This window comes from Lynx canadensis, chromosome F1 (genome assembly GCF_007474595.2).
Source record: "Lynx canadensis isolate LIC74 chromosome F1, mLynCan4.pri.v2, whole genome shotgun sequence".
Lineage (NCBI taxonomy): Eukaryota > Metazoa > Chordata > Mammalia > Carnivora > Felidae > Lynx > Lynx canadensis.
The window spans coordinates 64087837-64102167 of NC_044319.2; the positions used below are offsets into that span (position 1 = coordinate 64087837).

The 14331-nt window shown below is 61.8% G+C and overlaps 1 protein-coding gene across 1 annotated transcript; it reads right to left on the reverse strand.

Annotated features, from left to right (window-relative positions):
• Positions 1-233: 233 nt before the first annotated feature.
• Positions 234-12171, reverse strand: VANGL2 (VANGL planar cell polarity protein 2). The gene is made up of 7 exons (XM_032591822.1): positions 11921-12171; positions 11668-11788; positions 8344-8951; positions 7503-7639; positions 6910-7045; positions 4347-4578; positions 234-3668 (listed from the first exon to the last, which is right to left on the reverse strand). Exons 1-7 carry the CDS (start codon positions 11989-11991, stop codon positions 3408-3410), a joined length of 1566 nt encoding a protein of 521 aa, XP_032447713.1. The 5' UTR covers positions 11992-12171; the 3' UTR covers positions 234-3407.
• Positions 12172-14331: the final 2160 nt, after the last annotated feature.

Below are 14331 nucleotides of genomic sequence, written 5' to 3' on the forward strand. Positions count from 1 at the left end.
GGTTCAGAATAGGTAGTTTCCAGTCTCACACACACATCCGAGGGGCCGGAGAGTAACGATGGGCTCACACCGCCCCCTGCTGGCCGCTCTCCCCCTAACAAGGAGCAGATCCTTGCCTGCTTTGCTTCCCACCCCGGTAAAAAAAAGAAAAACAACACAATGCCCCCACAAAAGTCAAATGTCTTTATTTTATATAAAAAAAATTTGTACAGTTTTAGTTCCTATGTTTAAGAAAAAAAATCCCTAAAATTGCCATAATGTTTAGATCCACTGCAAACTGTAAAAACAAGCTTTTTATATATTAAAAAAAAATTTACATTTTACAATTTTCTACATGCATGCACAAGGTCTCTGTAACCCAAAAAAAAAAAAAAAAAGGAAAAAGAAAAAGAAAAAGAAAGAGGAGGAAAAAAAAAACAAACCTAGATTCAACAGTGGCAAATTCTACATTTACAATCTCACTCGGAAGAGACCCAAAAAAGCCCCTTTCCGTTCGCGTACAGAAGAACAGATCTCACAACAATCACACGCCAGGACCGAATCCATCAGCAGATGCTGCCCTGGGGGGAAGGGCAGGGGAAAGAGCAGACAGACAGACGGACAGACAGCACAGAGGGGCCCAACAGAGAAGGAGAGGAGCACAGACTCTGGGAACGGATGTTTCCGATGAGAAGGTTCTGGGGGGGGGGGGGGTCCCGATGCCTCTTCACAGGTACCGTAGCGGGGTGTGCAGCAGGAACAGTGAAGAATGAAAGGCTCAGGTGGAGAGGGATGGGAAGAAAACACGAGAAAGCAAAAGGAAATAAAAATAACCAGAGCGTGAAGGGTCACTGGAGAGACAGGGAGCAGTGGGGGGCCGAGGCAGAGTGGCGAGGTAGGTGAAGGCCGGAGGCACAGCGTCCTGGTGTGGAGGGAGGAACGAGAAGGTTCCAAGGTGATGAAGAGGCAGGCAAGGTGGGGGCAGTGGGATGAGCCAGGATGCCCTGGAGTTCCGGTGTTCTGGGGGAGCAGTGGCGGGGGGCACAGGTAAGTTCACCCCCCCCCCAGGAGGAAAGTAAGAAAACCCAGCACGTGATGGGACAGGCAAAGCGGGGGACAGGGCTCAGAGGCGCCCCACATCAGTTCACAGCATGAAGACAGCTCCCCACGTAGGGGAAGCAAAAGACACACACAGCCACACACTGGACAATTCATCCTGACGTTTTAAAAAATAATAATTATTATAACAATCATCGAAGGAGACAAAATACCACAGTTCTGCCGCAAAGGACCCAAAGACTACCGTTCTCAGCCACAGCCCTTAGTGCTTAGAGAGGTGGGGGGGGGGGGGAATTTTTCTTGTTTTAGGAAAAAGGAATGAAAAAAATCACAGTGATTAAACACATGGCAGGTTCTTAAAATAAACACTCCCCCGCCCCTAACCTAGGGCAGCCACAAAGATCCCAAACCCTTTCCCTGGGCCCGCCCCAACTCGGTCCTTACGTCCCGACACACCCCACGCCTGCCCACAAAGGCAGCGACCCCAATCACCATCCGGGCCCCGTTTTCCAGGATAGTGAGGTATTTAGAAATGTGACCCAGAGGGACTCCTCTTAAGCCCAGGTCCTTGGAGAGAAGATACCTTCCCACGACCCCCAGGACAGGATGTATTTCCCTCAGGCAGTGCCTGAGTCAGCCCCACAACCCACATCTGTGGGGACCGGGTTAAGCGTGAACCGAAGAGCCCTTCTCTAGTAAGCGGCGGACGGACAGATGTGCTTTTTCAGAGAGGACAGGGGAGACACGTGACCACTAGGCTGCATCACGTCGGGGCCGCCCTGCTCACACTGGAAGCCTCCCTGGTCAGAGACCGGTGGGGATCTTAGCCCGAGGGGGTGCTCCGCGTGGCAGGCTGGCCAGGAGAAGACGGGCCTGAAAGTTATTCCGAGGCCTGGCCCAGGGCGGCCCCAGCCCAGCCACCAGAATGGTCCTCCGCGTGGACCCAGGCTGGAGGTATACCGGTGTTTCCGCTTCCGGTCCTCTTGGCTAAAACTACATAATTTAAAGGTGTCTGAGTTAAAGGCTCAGATTCATACTGAAAATAGGTCTCAGAAAGCCAGCGGATTTGGCTCAAAACGAGACCTGAACTCGCGAGAAATCAGATCGGGTGGAAAGACTACGGAAGCTCACCGGGGTGAGGGGGGCCGATGCCCACGAAGGCAGCAATCCTGGGCCCTCACCCCAGTACTGAGGGAGACAAGAGCCCAGAGAACCAGGCAGGGAGAGGAGGGGACCCTGGCCAGCCAAGGAAAGGAGACCCCTGAGGCAAAGAAGTGGGCTTAAGGCAGGGGACGAGGAGGAGTTACTGGCTCCCCCCCCCAAAGAGAGATCCCCCCCAAAGAGAGACAAGACAACAGGCCCCTGGCGCCGAGAAGAGACACGCTGGGGCGGGGGAAGGAAAGCAAAACGTCGGTCTAAGACCGCGGGGGTCGGGTCATGGTCTGCAAGCCACTCAATCTGTGCAGCAGTCGACTCGTCATCCTTCACCGGGAAGGGGGACCTGCCCCAGCCAGGCGGGAGCGAAGGCGCAGGCAGGTTCAGAGGGCAGGGGTCAGCCATGTTCCCCGGGGTCCCTCCTGTCCTTCCCTCGGAGGCTGCCTAGGAAAGACCCAAAGGATGGGTACAGTCCCCCATGGCCCAGGGAAAGTGGTCACAGAGGGTTTCGGCCTCAGTCTGGCTGTGGCCACGGGAGGCAGAAGGTGGAGACTTTAGGGTAAAGACTTTAGGGACCGTCCCTCGCTCTGAATACGTGTGGATGTGAGGGGGAGGTTCTGACAGCCGGAGCCAGCGACCCTGGCAGGGAGACCCCTGACTCGGGCTAGCTTGGGGGGGGGTGGTGCGAGAGCACCCTGCCCCACAAACTCAGCGTCTGTGACGGGCCAGCTGGGCGGGCAGGAGCAGCGGATGACCCACCGTCTGGAGGAGTTTGGCACAGTGGCTCTGTGTTGTCCTGTCTGTCCCCTGGCGACACCCTGTCGGGCCCACAGGAGAAAACTGCACAAGAGCCTGGTTTGGGGGTGGGGCTCCGGGGGACCCCATGCCCTCTCAGAAGAGAATGCCATCCGGAGGCAGAGGGGGGACAGGCACGGATTCCTGCACGATGACACCAAGTAAGGGCTGGCGGGGGAGGGGAGAGAGAGAGAGGATCCCAGGCACTGCTGACGCAGGTGGCCTCTCCAGGCTCACCGGGGGGGGGGGGGGGGGGGGGGGGGGTGCGACTAAGGAGGAGGGGGGAGCAGTCGGGCGGCGGGAGAGTGGGGGGAGTCAATTCAAGTAAAAGGGAGCGAGAGGAGGCAGGGCGGCAGGAGGCGAGAGCCAAGCTCTCCCCGACCCGCGGGAGCCCTGGCGTCACCCCTGCCGCTGCTCAGTCACACCGATGTCTCAGACTGCAGCCTCATGACAAATTTGTGCGACTTGGGATCCACAAACTCCTCGGAGAGTTTGAAGAACGGGACCTTCTTGGTGCTCACCACCAGGCTGAAGTCGTGGCGCTTCAAGAGGAAAACGATGCCGTCCTTTAGCCCGCTGGTCACAGGCTCCTCGCTCACCAGTGTCCACTGTTTGGCCAGCCAGCGCTCCTTGTGGTACTGGATGGTGGGTCCGGCCGCCAGGTACCGCTCCAGGAAGGCCTGAGGAGGGGCGGGGGGGCTGCGTGGTCACCTCTCCCCCTCCCCCCCCCCCCCCCACCACCCTCGACGTTCCCCGGCTCGCTCTGCTTCCACACACTCTAGAACGTTCGAGCGGAAAGGCGCTGAGCTCATCTGCTCCGGACCCTGGTTCTAAGCACAGGGCACCGGGAGCCCACAGAGGTGACGGGGCACCGCAGGGTCAGGACCGGCAACCCCGCGCTTTCCCTGCACGGGGCTAGGACCGTGAGGCCTCCTCATCCTTCCTGCCCCTGCATCCAGCTCTCGTGGACGCGGTCACCCTGTTCACCAAGGGTGGCTGGGGACGCCACTCTAGGAGGCTGACGATAAAGCCGAGGGAGGGTCATGGCTTGAAAAGAGCACAGAGCAAAGAGTGCCTGCTGGAGGTCGCAGGGTGTGAAGGGGGGACGTCGGGTGCTGCCACCTCGGACACGGGAATCAGGCCACAGCCACTCCCAGGAGAAACCGTCCCTTCTCCTCACCAGCTGGGAACGAGGCGGGAGGGGCAGGGCCAGGGGTAAGAGAAGAGACCTGGGGGGTGGGGGCTGGGAGGGTGGCAGGGATGTGGTGAGAGCACAGGGGCAAGGCAGGCTGCTGTCGGGGGGTGGGGGGAGGACCCGGGGGCGGGGGGGGCGGGCAGGGGGACGGTGGGGGGCCTACCTTGGGTGTCATGTCGTGCGTGATGCAGAACTCCAGGTGCTGGAGAATGCTCTCCATGCTGTGGTACGGCTGCTGCTTGGTGGTCCGTAGATACTTCTGCATGGCACGGGCCATGGAGGCGAAGATGGCCTGGGCAGCCTCCCGGGGATCCATCACCTCCCTGGGGTTCTTCTGCTCCTCCTCCTGCAGCCGCTTAATGTGAGTGAAGGCCTCCTCCACCGCCACCACAAGCCTGGGGGACACGGGGAGCCTGGACCAACCGCCCCTCCCCCTCCCTCAGCCCCCACCCCCTGCTCCAGCCGCCTGGGCGAGGCTGTGCCCCTCCCCGCCACCAGAAGCACCACAAACCCACCTGGAGCCAAGGGCTGGGCTCAGGGGGGCCGTGTGTGTGTGTGCGTGGGGGGGGGGGCGCATGTGCACAGATGCGGGGCGGGGGGGGCAGGAAACAGCTGTAGAGCTCAGTGAGCCCGGCGCGGGGACCCCAGCGTCCAACCCAGACACAGCCAGGGACCGTACTCTGGGACAGAGCGGCAGGTGCCTTCCTGATGCCTTCCTCCACGAGACCCCCAAGTCACCCTTCCCCGGGGGGCCAAACCAGCAGACGCAACTACATCCAGAGAACAGCCTTCTACTCAAGCACGGGCAACGTCAACATCTGTCTGGGGGGCGGGCACACAAGCAACATGACAGCAAAATGCCAGAGGTGAACACACAGGGCCCCAGAGACCGGGACACCTGCTGGGCATCGGACAACTCACATGTTCAGACAGTACTACTCAGCCGTCAAAACAGGATAAAAAAAAGGAAGGCCTATAACCCAGATGCCGGTTAGGGGCGGGGAGTCATCCGTGAACCACTAGGCAGCGACGCGAGGGACACAGAGACAACGTGGGTGAGTCTCGAGGAGGGCGTTAAGGGGGAAGCACGAAAAAGAAGTCAGTTTTCGTGAAAAGCACACAACGTCCGGAAAGCCAGGACCCCAGGAACTTCAAGGAGCGGGGAGGGGGGTACTCGGGACTAAGTAAACACGTGGAACACGTCCCGCTTCGGCCTCTCTGGTTATTCACGCGCTCGCTCCGAGGGTCTCTCAGTAAAGCTCCTTTTGAAAACCAAGGGAAAAGTCTTTTACTGGTTACAACCAAGGTAACAGGGGAGGGAGACGTCGGCCACGGGCCAAGGACCGCATTGGCAACACAGGAGATCCAAAACCCTGGTTGGGGCAAAAGGTGAAGGGGGGGGCGGGTGCCACCTCTGGGTTCCTTCCCACCAGGACCATTTCTGAGACAGCTGGAGACAGGCCGAATGGCAGACAAATGGAGCTGCTGATCTCCCATCGACGGCAGGGACACCAGCCTCATGTCAGAACAGGTAAGGGATAACTTCCTCCCTTGAAGCCTGGAGACCGTGTGGGAGGAGGGGCCGAGGGTCAAATCCTGGGGCCCTCTGCTATTTGAGGCCCCCTGGAAATCCCACCAGACCACGGTGGGACCTGGCAGCAGCGAAGACCCTTCAGGTATGACAAGTTTACGTTACAGCGTGAACAGGAAAAAGAGAGGACAGTACTTAAGAACGTACCAAGATACGGGACCCTGCGTGGCTCAGTCAGTTAAGCGTCTGACTCTTGGTTCTGGCTCAGCTCATGATCTCATGGATCGCAGGTTCGAGCCCCAAGTCAGACTCTGTGCTAGCGGTGAGGAGCCTGCTTGGGATTCTCCCTCTCCCTCTCTCTGCCCCTCCCCTGCTTGCTCTCACTCTCTCTCCCTCTCTCTCTCTCTCTCTCAAAATAAACAAAGTTAAAAAAGATGTACCAAGATCTGTACTAGAACCTCATCTGTTGCAGGTAAAAAGGCACCAACAGCCGAGCAGGCCTACGAGATCCACGGGGAGGAGGTCCGATCCAGCCTCCGTCCGTGCTGCTGCAGGCAAGGCTCACCTCGTTTACTGGGCCCCTGCTCCCCTGTGGCAGGGAGAATTCACAGATGGCCCGTTCGTTCACCCTACCAGATTCCCATCGTCCTGGCTACTCTCTCTGCTGTCTCGGTACATTCTGCAGACGTAATTAAAGTGTCGAGTAGGTTGTCCTGGTCGTTATAAACAAGGAGATGACCCTGGCCAGCCCGCTGTCACTGCACGAGACCCTTTCAAAGCACGGTGTTCTCCAGGCGGTACAGAACTCGGAGAGACCTGCTGTGGCTGGAAAAAGCAAACCGCAGCACCGCGGCTGCCGCTGAGGCCAGATGACAAGGAACTGATTCCACCGTGACCAGGAGCTTGGAAGAGGACCCCGGCTCAGATGGGAGTCGTCTTGATTTCAGCCTGTGACACTGAGCGCGGGGCCCAGCTAAGCCGTGCCTGACGGCGGTGTCTGACCCCCGCGACCGTGAGCTGAGAAGCGTGTGCTGTTGGACAGCGCCCAGCTTACGGGAACTTGTTAGGAACCCAGCGCACCCCGTCGCGATTGCTCACGCGTTCCCCGCAGCCACGGAACGCCCTGGCCTTGCTCTACCCGGCCTGTTCACACCCGGCAGGCCCCGGGGCAGCCTGTCCTGGCCCAGGGACCCACCTGGCCCTCCGCTTGCGCACCCTCCGCTCGTGCTCCGCCTCCTCGTAGTAGTATTCATTGTGACTGTTGTCCCGCCGCCGGGCGGCCGCGGCGATCACAGCCCGGGACTGCCCTGTGGAGTTGTTGGTGCTGTTTTCTGCACGGGAGCGGGAGAGACAGGGATGGTCGCGTCACAGCACACTCGCTCCCCAGCCCGGGAAGTCAGGGCGCAGCCACCTGACCGGTCCAGAGGCTGGGCCCACCTGCTGCGATGCCTCCCGTTCCCGACCCTCCTGGCCACGACTGGGAGAGGCCCCCCGGAAAGCGACAGAGAGGGCCCTGGAGGGCACGGGTCCTGCACACGTGCCTCCTGGTGCCGGAGGACCTGGAGGTCAGAGAGCTGAGGGCTCGGGGCCAGGGCTGGTGAGCAGACGCAGAGAAGTCAGATTGGGGGGGACACACCACGGCATAAAGGGACAGCAAGTGGAATCAGCAGCTAACACCAGCCACCTGGAGCCAAGGGAAATGACAGAACAAAGGGGCTGGGGAGGCGGGGAAGAGTCTGAGAAGGAAACAGGGAGCAGACGGGAGGGAAGGGGAGCGGGGCCGCTCACCCTCTCCGAGGGAATACACCTTGAAGCCAGACACTTTCTTGGCCAGGACGGACTTGGGCAGGTTGAGGAGGGCAGGGTTGTAGACGGGGAAGTCGTGGTAATACTTCTCCAGGATCCACACGGCCACACGCTGGATGCTGTGGGGGAGAGGGCGGGGGGAGGGGGGAGGGAGAAGGGACAGACAAGGGGTGCGGGGGGGGGGGGGGGGGACATCAGGGCAGGTTGGCGGGGTGGGAAAGGACACAGGACAGGGACAGGCTGCTTCCAGGAAGCCTGGCTCAGGGCCTGAGGTCTACTTACCAGGCTCCCAAGCCTTCCCCAGGGCTGGGCCCGCTAGTCCCCCGCGGTGCTGAAGCCCAGGGGAGAGAGGGCATTGGGCCTGGGTCTCCAGCAAAGGGTCACCTCCCCCCCTCCAAGTCCCCCAACATTCCCTACGGGACCAGGAAGTGCCCCTGATATTCCGTAAGGCCTGGGGCAGGGTGGGGGCGGGCAGAGGAACTCTCGCGGCACCTTTCCTCCGGGGGTCCCTCCTCTGGCCAGCTCGTCTCGGTGACCACCCACTCAAGAGCTCACAGAGGCGGCGCCTCCAGGGAAGGCTCGAAAAGCGATCCCCCAAGCCCCGTCCGTGCCCCACGCCTTTCTGCCCCTCGGTCCAGCCCTCTGTGAGGTCCCTGATGACCGAACGTTCGTCTGTCGTCTCCCCACTCCCGACTCCCGGCCCATCCCGCCCCAGGACCCCGTTGGAAACCTACCGCAGGCAGAGCCCTCGGCCCTCCGGCCGGCCCCACCTCCCCACCTGCTCCCCCCTCGGCCTCCCCCCACCCCCGGCCCGTCGCCGCACCTGAGGTGGCCCACGTTGTAGAAGCGGCTGGCGCCGTCGGTGGAGCGCACGACCTTGAGCGTGAACTGGGGCTGCAGCTGGCGCAGCTCCAGCAGGACCACCGCCAGGTAGTGCACGAAGAGCAGGGCGTCCACCAGCGACACGGCGAACTGCACCACGCCCTGGTAGCTGCGCTCGCGGGCGTCCAGGATGCGCACCCCGTAGAAGAGCCAGTAGGAGACGACGAGCAGGAAGACCAGCACCATGAGCAGCGCGCGCAGCACGAACACGCGCGGCAGCGAGGCCTTGGGCCGGCGGAGGAAGAGCGCCCAGCTGCCCAGCAGCAGGATGAGCAGCTTGAAGGCCACGGAGATGAAGAGGCCCTCGCAGGCCGTCCCGCACGGCTCCAGCTCCTCCCGCCACAGCAGCGGGGGCAGCAGCAGGAAAGCCAGCGGCGTGAGGAAAGACAGCAGCGCCAGCGTGGCCCCCGCCGCCACGCCCAGGTGCCGGGAGCAGTCCAGCGGGACGCTGTCCTCCATGTCCTTGGCGATGCGCGTGAGGTCATCGTGGGAGATGCTGTGCTCTGAGGTGCCCGTCACTACAGTGGTCGTCTCCCCCCAGTTGTCATCCTACGGCAGGACGAGGGGGGAGGGGGAGGGGGGAGGAGGAGGGGCGGGGGGGGGAAGGGAGGGGGAGGAGCAAGGGAGAAAGGAGGGGAAGGGAGGGGGAGGGGGGAGGAAGGGAGAAGGGGAGGGGGAAGGGAGGGGGGGAGGGAGAAGGGGAGGGGGAAGGGAGGGGGGAGGGAGAAGGGGAGGGGAAGGGAGGGGAGGGGAGAGGTTGGGGAAGGGAGAGAGGAGGGGGAAAGGAGAAGGGGGAGGGGAGGGGAGGGGAAGAGGGGAGGGGGAGGAGGAAGGGAGAAGAAGGAGGGGGAGGAGAAGCAGGAAGGGAGAGGGGAGGGGGAGGGGTGGGGGAAGGGAGGGGGAGGAGGAAGGGAGAAGGGGAGGGGGAAGGGAAGGGGAGGGGGAAGGGAAGGAGAAGGGAGGGAAGGGGGGAGGGGGAAAGGAGGGGAGGGGGAGGGGTGGGAGAAAGGAAGGGGGAGGGGGAGGGGAGAGGGGGACAGCAGAGCAAGAGAGAGGAGAGAGGGCAGTCAGCCCATATGCAACCACCAAAGTATTTACTGAGCTCCACTGTGTGCCCAGGCTTGGCCTCCTAGGGGCTGGCCCATCTGAGGCTGGGCCCTCCTTGCACACATTAGGGAGGCTGGGAAAGAACACCAATGCCCAGATCCCACCCAGGAGGACGTCAACCCTTTTTTTAAAAAACAGATGAGGGCGCCTGGGTGGCGCAGTCGGTTAAGCGTCCGACTTCAGCCAGGTCACGATCTCGCGGTCCGTGAGTTCGAGCCCCGCGTCAGGCTCCGGGCTGATGGCTCGGAGCCTGGAGCCTGTTTCCGATTCTGTGTCTCCCTCTCTCTCTGCCCCTCCCCCGTTCATGCTCTGTCTCTCGCTGTCCCAAAAATAAATAAACGTTGAAAAAAAAAAAATAAAAAATAAAAAACAGATGATTTTAACGTTCATCCAAAATTGAGAATCACTGAACTAAACAGTCCCTAAGGCCTGTTTACTGAAAACAGGGCCTGGGGACCAGCAGTGTAGACATCTCCCGGGAGCTTCTCCGAACTGCAGAGTCTCAGGCCCCACCCCGCATGGACTAAACCAGAATCTGCATTTTGACAAGCCCCCCATGAATCACTGGAACATGAAATGTTAGTGTGAACTGAGGCAGCCGGCAGACTGAGTGAGCAGGGTCCGCGTGCAGGAGCAGAGCCGGGGGCAGCCCGTGGGGTCCGGACAGGCCAGGCTGACCACTGAGAGCCTATCCTCCCGACATCGAGAGCCACTCAAGGTTTCTGATTCAGGGAGTGACCCGAAACAAGCAGTGCGGTGAAGGGCGGAGGACGCAGGGGGCGGGGAGGAAGGCAGATGATCGGTGCATGGCATGGGAGATGGGCAGACTCAGGGCCACTCTGGGTCTCTGGTCTGCCCCGCTAGCCCTGCCACCTGAATGCCCACAGCACAGTGGCCGCCTGTTCCTGGAGGCAAGGGGGTAGACAGGCCAAGGTCCCCAAGTGTCCTGAGTTTGGTCCACTGGAGCTATCTCTGCAGACGCTGGCCACCCTCCCACAGTAGGGCCCCAAGACCACCAGTGGCCATCAGTGCCCACACTCTTCACTCCTAGATGGCCCGGGGATACGGAGTCACAGGGCTCAGACACAGGGTGGGGAGTGTAGGAGATGCCCGGCAGGGTCAGTGATCAGGGGGTTGACGAATCTCCTCTCCCAAGGACAGAAGAGTCTGACCTGATGGTACAAAGTGGGTGTACCGACCACTTTCAGCTCAAGGTCTACTCCTCACCCTAGGCTGACCTCCAGACACGCTGCCTGCCCTCTCCCCCACCGCGGCTGAGCTGACCGTGTCTCGGGGTCCCTTCGAGAACTCAGGGCGCCAGGTCTCAGGGAGAAGACGGGATTGGGAAAGAGGGAGGGGGGCTATTTCCCCCAAGTACTCATCTGCTCCCAAGACCCGGGAAGTCCCCGTGTCGGTCACAGAGCTCTCTTGGGAGGGAAGAGGAGCTGGGAGTCTCCAGCCAGAGACGGTCCCGGGAAGGAAGAGCGGGAGGTGCCTTCAGAGTCCCCCTAAATCCTGACCCTGCCCTAATCCAGCACTGAGGTCTGCCTGCTGGCCTTCCTACTAGGTGAGCACAGAGGGCCACAGAGCTTAGAGCAGGAGCAACCTGCTCACCCCGCCCCGAGTGACCAGCGTCATTCCCGCGGCCCCCCCTTCTCACCTCCCCTTTCTCCACCGACTCCTCCCACACCGGCTTCCAGCTCCAGACCCAGACGGTGCAGTTCTGCAGCCTGACACCAGAGGGCGCGGCAGAGCCCCTGCCTGAGGCTCCAGGAAAACTCAGGGCTGCCCACGCCCCCCCCCAGGCCGCACCCACCGCCCCCTCCTGCCCCAGGTTCCCAGCCCATCTGACCGGCGGGCCTCAGCTCAGAGGAACCAGGCAATTCCCATTACACAGCCCAGGTCACCCTAGCTCTCTGAGAAAAGGAGGAAGGGGCTGCAGCTTCCAAAAGGATCTCTACTAAATTCCCTCACTTCTACTGAAACAGGTCCTCGCTTGGGACCCCAAGCGCAGGACGTGTGACACAAGATGCCCTCCCTGATAGGGCCACTGCCCGAGGAGACCGGGGTTCCAGGCCCCTTCCCCTCTGACGGACCTCCAGGTTCATCGATCAGCCTGAAAACACCTGGCCTGGCCCCCACGCCCCCCGATGCTCACCCGCTCATCCCCTCGCGTGGACTCGTTGTCCAGCAGGGGCTCCCCTGGGGCCTGGATCGTCACCGACTTGTCGCCGCGGCTCCCTTCTCGGCTCTTAGAGCGGTGTCGGTCCCGGCGGTCCCTGCAGCAGGCAGGGGGGGACCTGGGTCGTCTTCTCAGCAACAACTACCCCCCCCCCCACCCCCGTGCACGCCCACCTCTCCCCCCACCCCCCTAACCCTCCGCCACCCGTGTCGCCCCCACGTCTGCCCACCTGTGCTTGCGGGAGCTGCGGGAGTGGCCCGACTTGTAGGAATAGCCCGAGTACTGGGACTCCGTGTCCATGGCGTCCGAACGCCGGGCCTTGTAGCGCTCCAGGGCCACAGGCTGGGGCCTTTTGGGGGGCCCCACAGCCACCTCCTTCAGCACCGGCTTCTTCAGGCCAAGGGGCACCTTCAGGAAATCAACCGTCACCCTGAGGGACTCTATTTTGCTGGACGGGTGGGCTTGTCTCAGAGAAAATCAAGCGACGCGCCTGAGAAGAGGAAGCCGTCGGTCAGGAGAAGCGGCAGCTCCCGTGGGGTCAGGGCAGAGAGGTGACCAGCCCCGAAGGGCGGCTGCCGCAGGAAGCTGTACTGGCCCAGCCGCTGCCCCAGACCAGTCCGCCCCGGTTCCCGCTCCGTCCAGTGGGCCCGGTTCCTCCTGCCCGGCCTCCTAGAAAGCGCACCCCGAGGCTGTGCCAGCGGCTCGGGGCGCAGGGCGGACGGGCAGCAGAGGCCGCTAGGAATGACCCAGCCCGGGACCCCCCGGAGCGGAGAACCAGGGCAACGCTCTCCTCGTTCTCGGCCAGGAAAGCCGTGGCTCAGAGACGGCAGGTTCTGGCCAGGCTGACGGGCTGGACCGACGGAGACCGCACAGAGCACAAAGCAGCTGGCCTCTGTCCAGGCCTCTCTTTCCCCGTCATCTTCCCCCCACTTGTGACTTCTGAAAGGGCCCACGGGGGGAGGGGCCGCTCACAGCCGTTTCTCTTGTCCCAGTCTAGCCAGAGCCTACGTCAAACCTACCCGGAGTTACAGGCCAGGCTCCACGGAGAGTGTGTGTGTGTGTGTGTGTGTGTGTGTGTGTGTTCATGCACACCAGGGGAGCGGGGTGAGGGATGGAAACTATGATAACGTGGGTGGGGGGAGCAGGGAGGAGAAGACCACGGAAATCGTTCTCCGAAGGCCCGAGGTGCTGAAATGGGCCATGCGCTGGGGAGCCTTCCTGGCTGTGCGCGTCCCCAGGGGCAGCGTGTGTGTTCGGTCCGTTCACCTTCTACCTCTGCAGAGAATGAGCTCTTCTTCCTCCCCGCTTCCCGACCCTCAGCCGCATCCTGCTGGGTCCTCAGAGCCCACCCACCACCAACTAACAGCCAACCTGGCATCTTGCCCTCGGGCCCACCTCCACCAAGGCACGCGCGCGTTTCCCAGCCTCCCTTGCCGGGCCACCAGCTCGCTCTCGGGCACCTCTGTGCACCATGCACCCTGCGGGGCCCCGGGGAGTGGCGGGGGGCGGGGGGGACAGCGGGGGACCCGACCCCGCGTCTCCAGGCTGGCGGGGCACAGGCACGCTGAACAAGTAAACTGGAGTACGAATGGCCAACTGCAGGAGTGATGGCAGGAACAGGGCGGAAAACCAGGAGAGGCAGCGCTGGGGGCTGCGACTTTGCACTGAGCGGTTCTAGAAAGTCTCTCTGAGAAAACGACACCTGAGCCTGAGGGAGAACGGCACTTAGCCAGGCAGAGAGGTGACCAAGGCAGGAAACCGCACTGGGGAGACGGAGGGCAGCAAGGAGCCTGGTGGATTCCAGGAACCAGAAAAGGCCAGGGCAGCGGGAGCCGACGAAGATGATGGTTGGAGGCGGCCAGGGGCCAGGTGCAGAGCTCGTGTTTCCCCCAAGCACAAGGACGACGACCACAGGACGCCCGCGAAGGATTTTAGCTGTGCCGGCGGGGACTGGGGGAGGGGCGAGCAGACACGGGAACACAAGGAAGGAAGCTACTAAGGCGGCCGGAGGCAGCGAGCGGGCCTGGAGGAGGTGACAAACAGCCGGTGCGAGACGTGGTGGTGGTAGGATCAACAGGGCCCACTGAGGTCTGGCTGAGGGGAGGGGAGCGCCCGGGATCCCTGGCCTGAGCCCGAGAGGAAGGCAGGGGAGGGGGCAAGTCTGGGGAGGGAGGCAGTGAGCTCCATTTCCAGCGGGCTAAGGTCACGGCCAGGAGACAGGTCAGGTGAGCAGCAGGGTTTCAGAGGAGCCAGCCTCAGGAGAGTCTGAGCTGGAGGTGCGCAAGGTCACGGGAATGGATAGGGTCACGGGAATGGATAGGGTCACCTAGGGAGAGGAATAAATAAGAGGGTTCCTGGGAAGCCCAGTAGGGAAGAGCAGGCAAAGGGGCAGACAAGGCAAGGCCAGAGGGGGAGGACAGCCAGAGGAGGAGGGAGGCCAGAGGAGGAGGGAGGCCAGAGGAGGAGGGAGGCCAGAGGAGGAGGGAGGCCAGAAGAGCTGGCTCTTGTGTTTGGAGGCAGAAATAAAACCGACTGGGTCACCTGCTACCAAAAACTCAATTATGAGGGGAACTGAAATGGGTTGACTTCTGTGTAGTTGCTAACTTTTCCCCAACTAAACTCAACTATCAACAACTAGAG

Bases quoted from the DNA above. Each gene is read 5' to 3' on its own strand.
- VANGL2 (XM_032591822.1), bottom strand. From the start codon at position 11,991: ATGGACACGGAGTCCCAGTACTCGGGCTATTCCTACAAGTCGGGCCAC. The intron at 11,789-11,920 runs GTGGGCAGACGT...TGCCTGCTGCAG, and splicing joins CGCAGCTCCCGCAAGCACAG to GGACCGCCGGGACCGACACC. The intron at 4,579-6,909 runs GTGGGTCCCTGG...CGTGTCCCCCAG, and splicing joins GTGCGCAAGCGGAGGGCCAG to GCTTGTGGTGGCGGTGGAGG.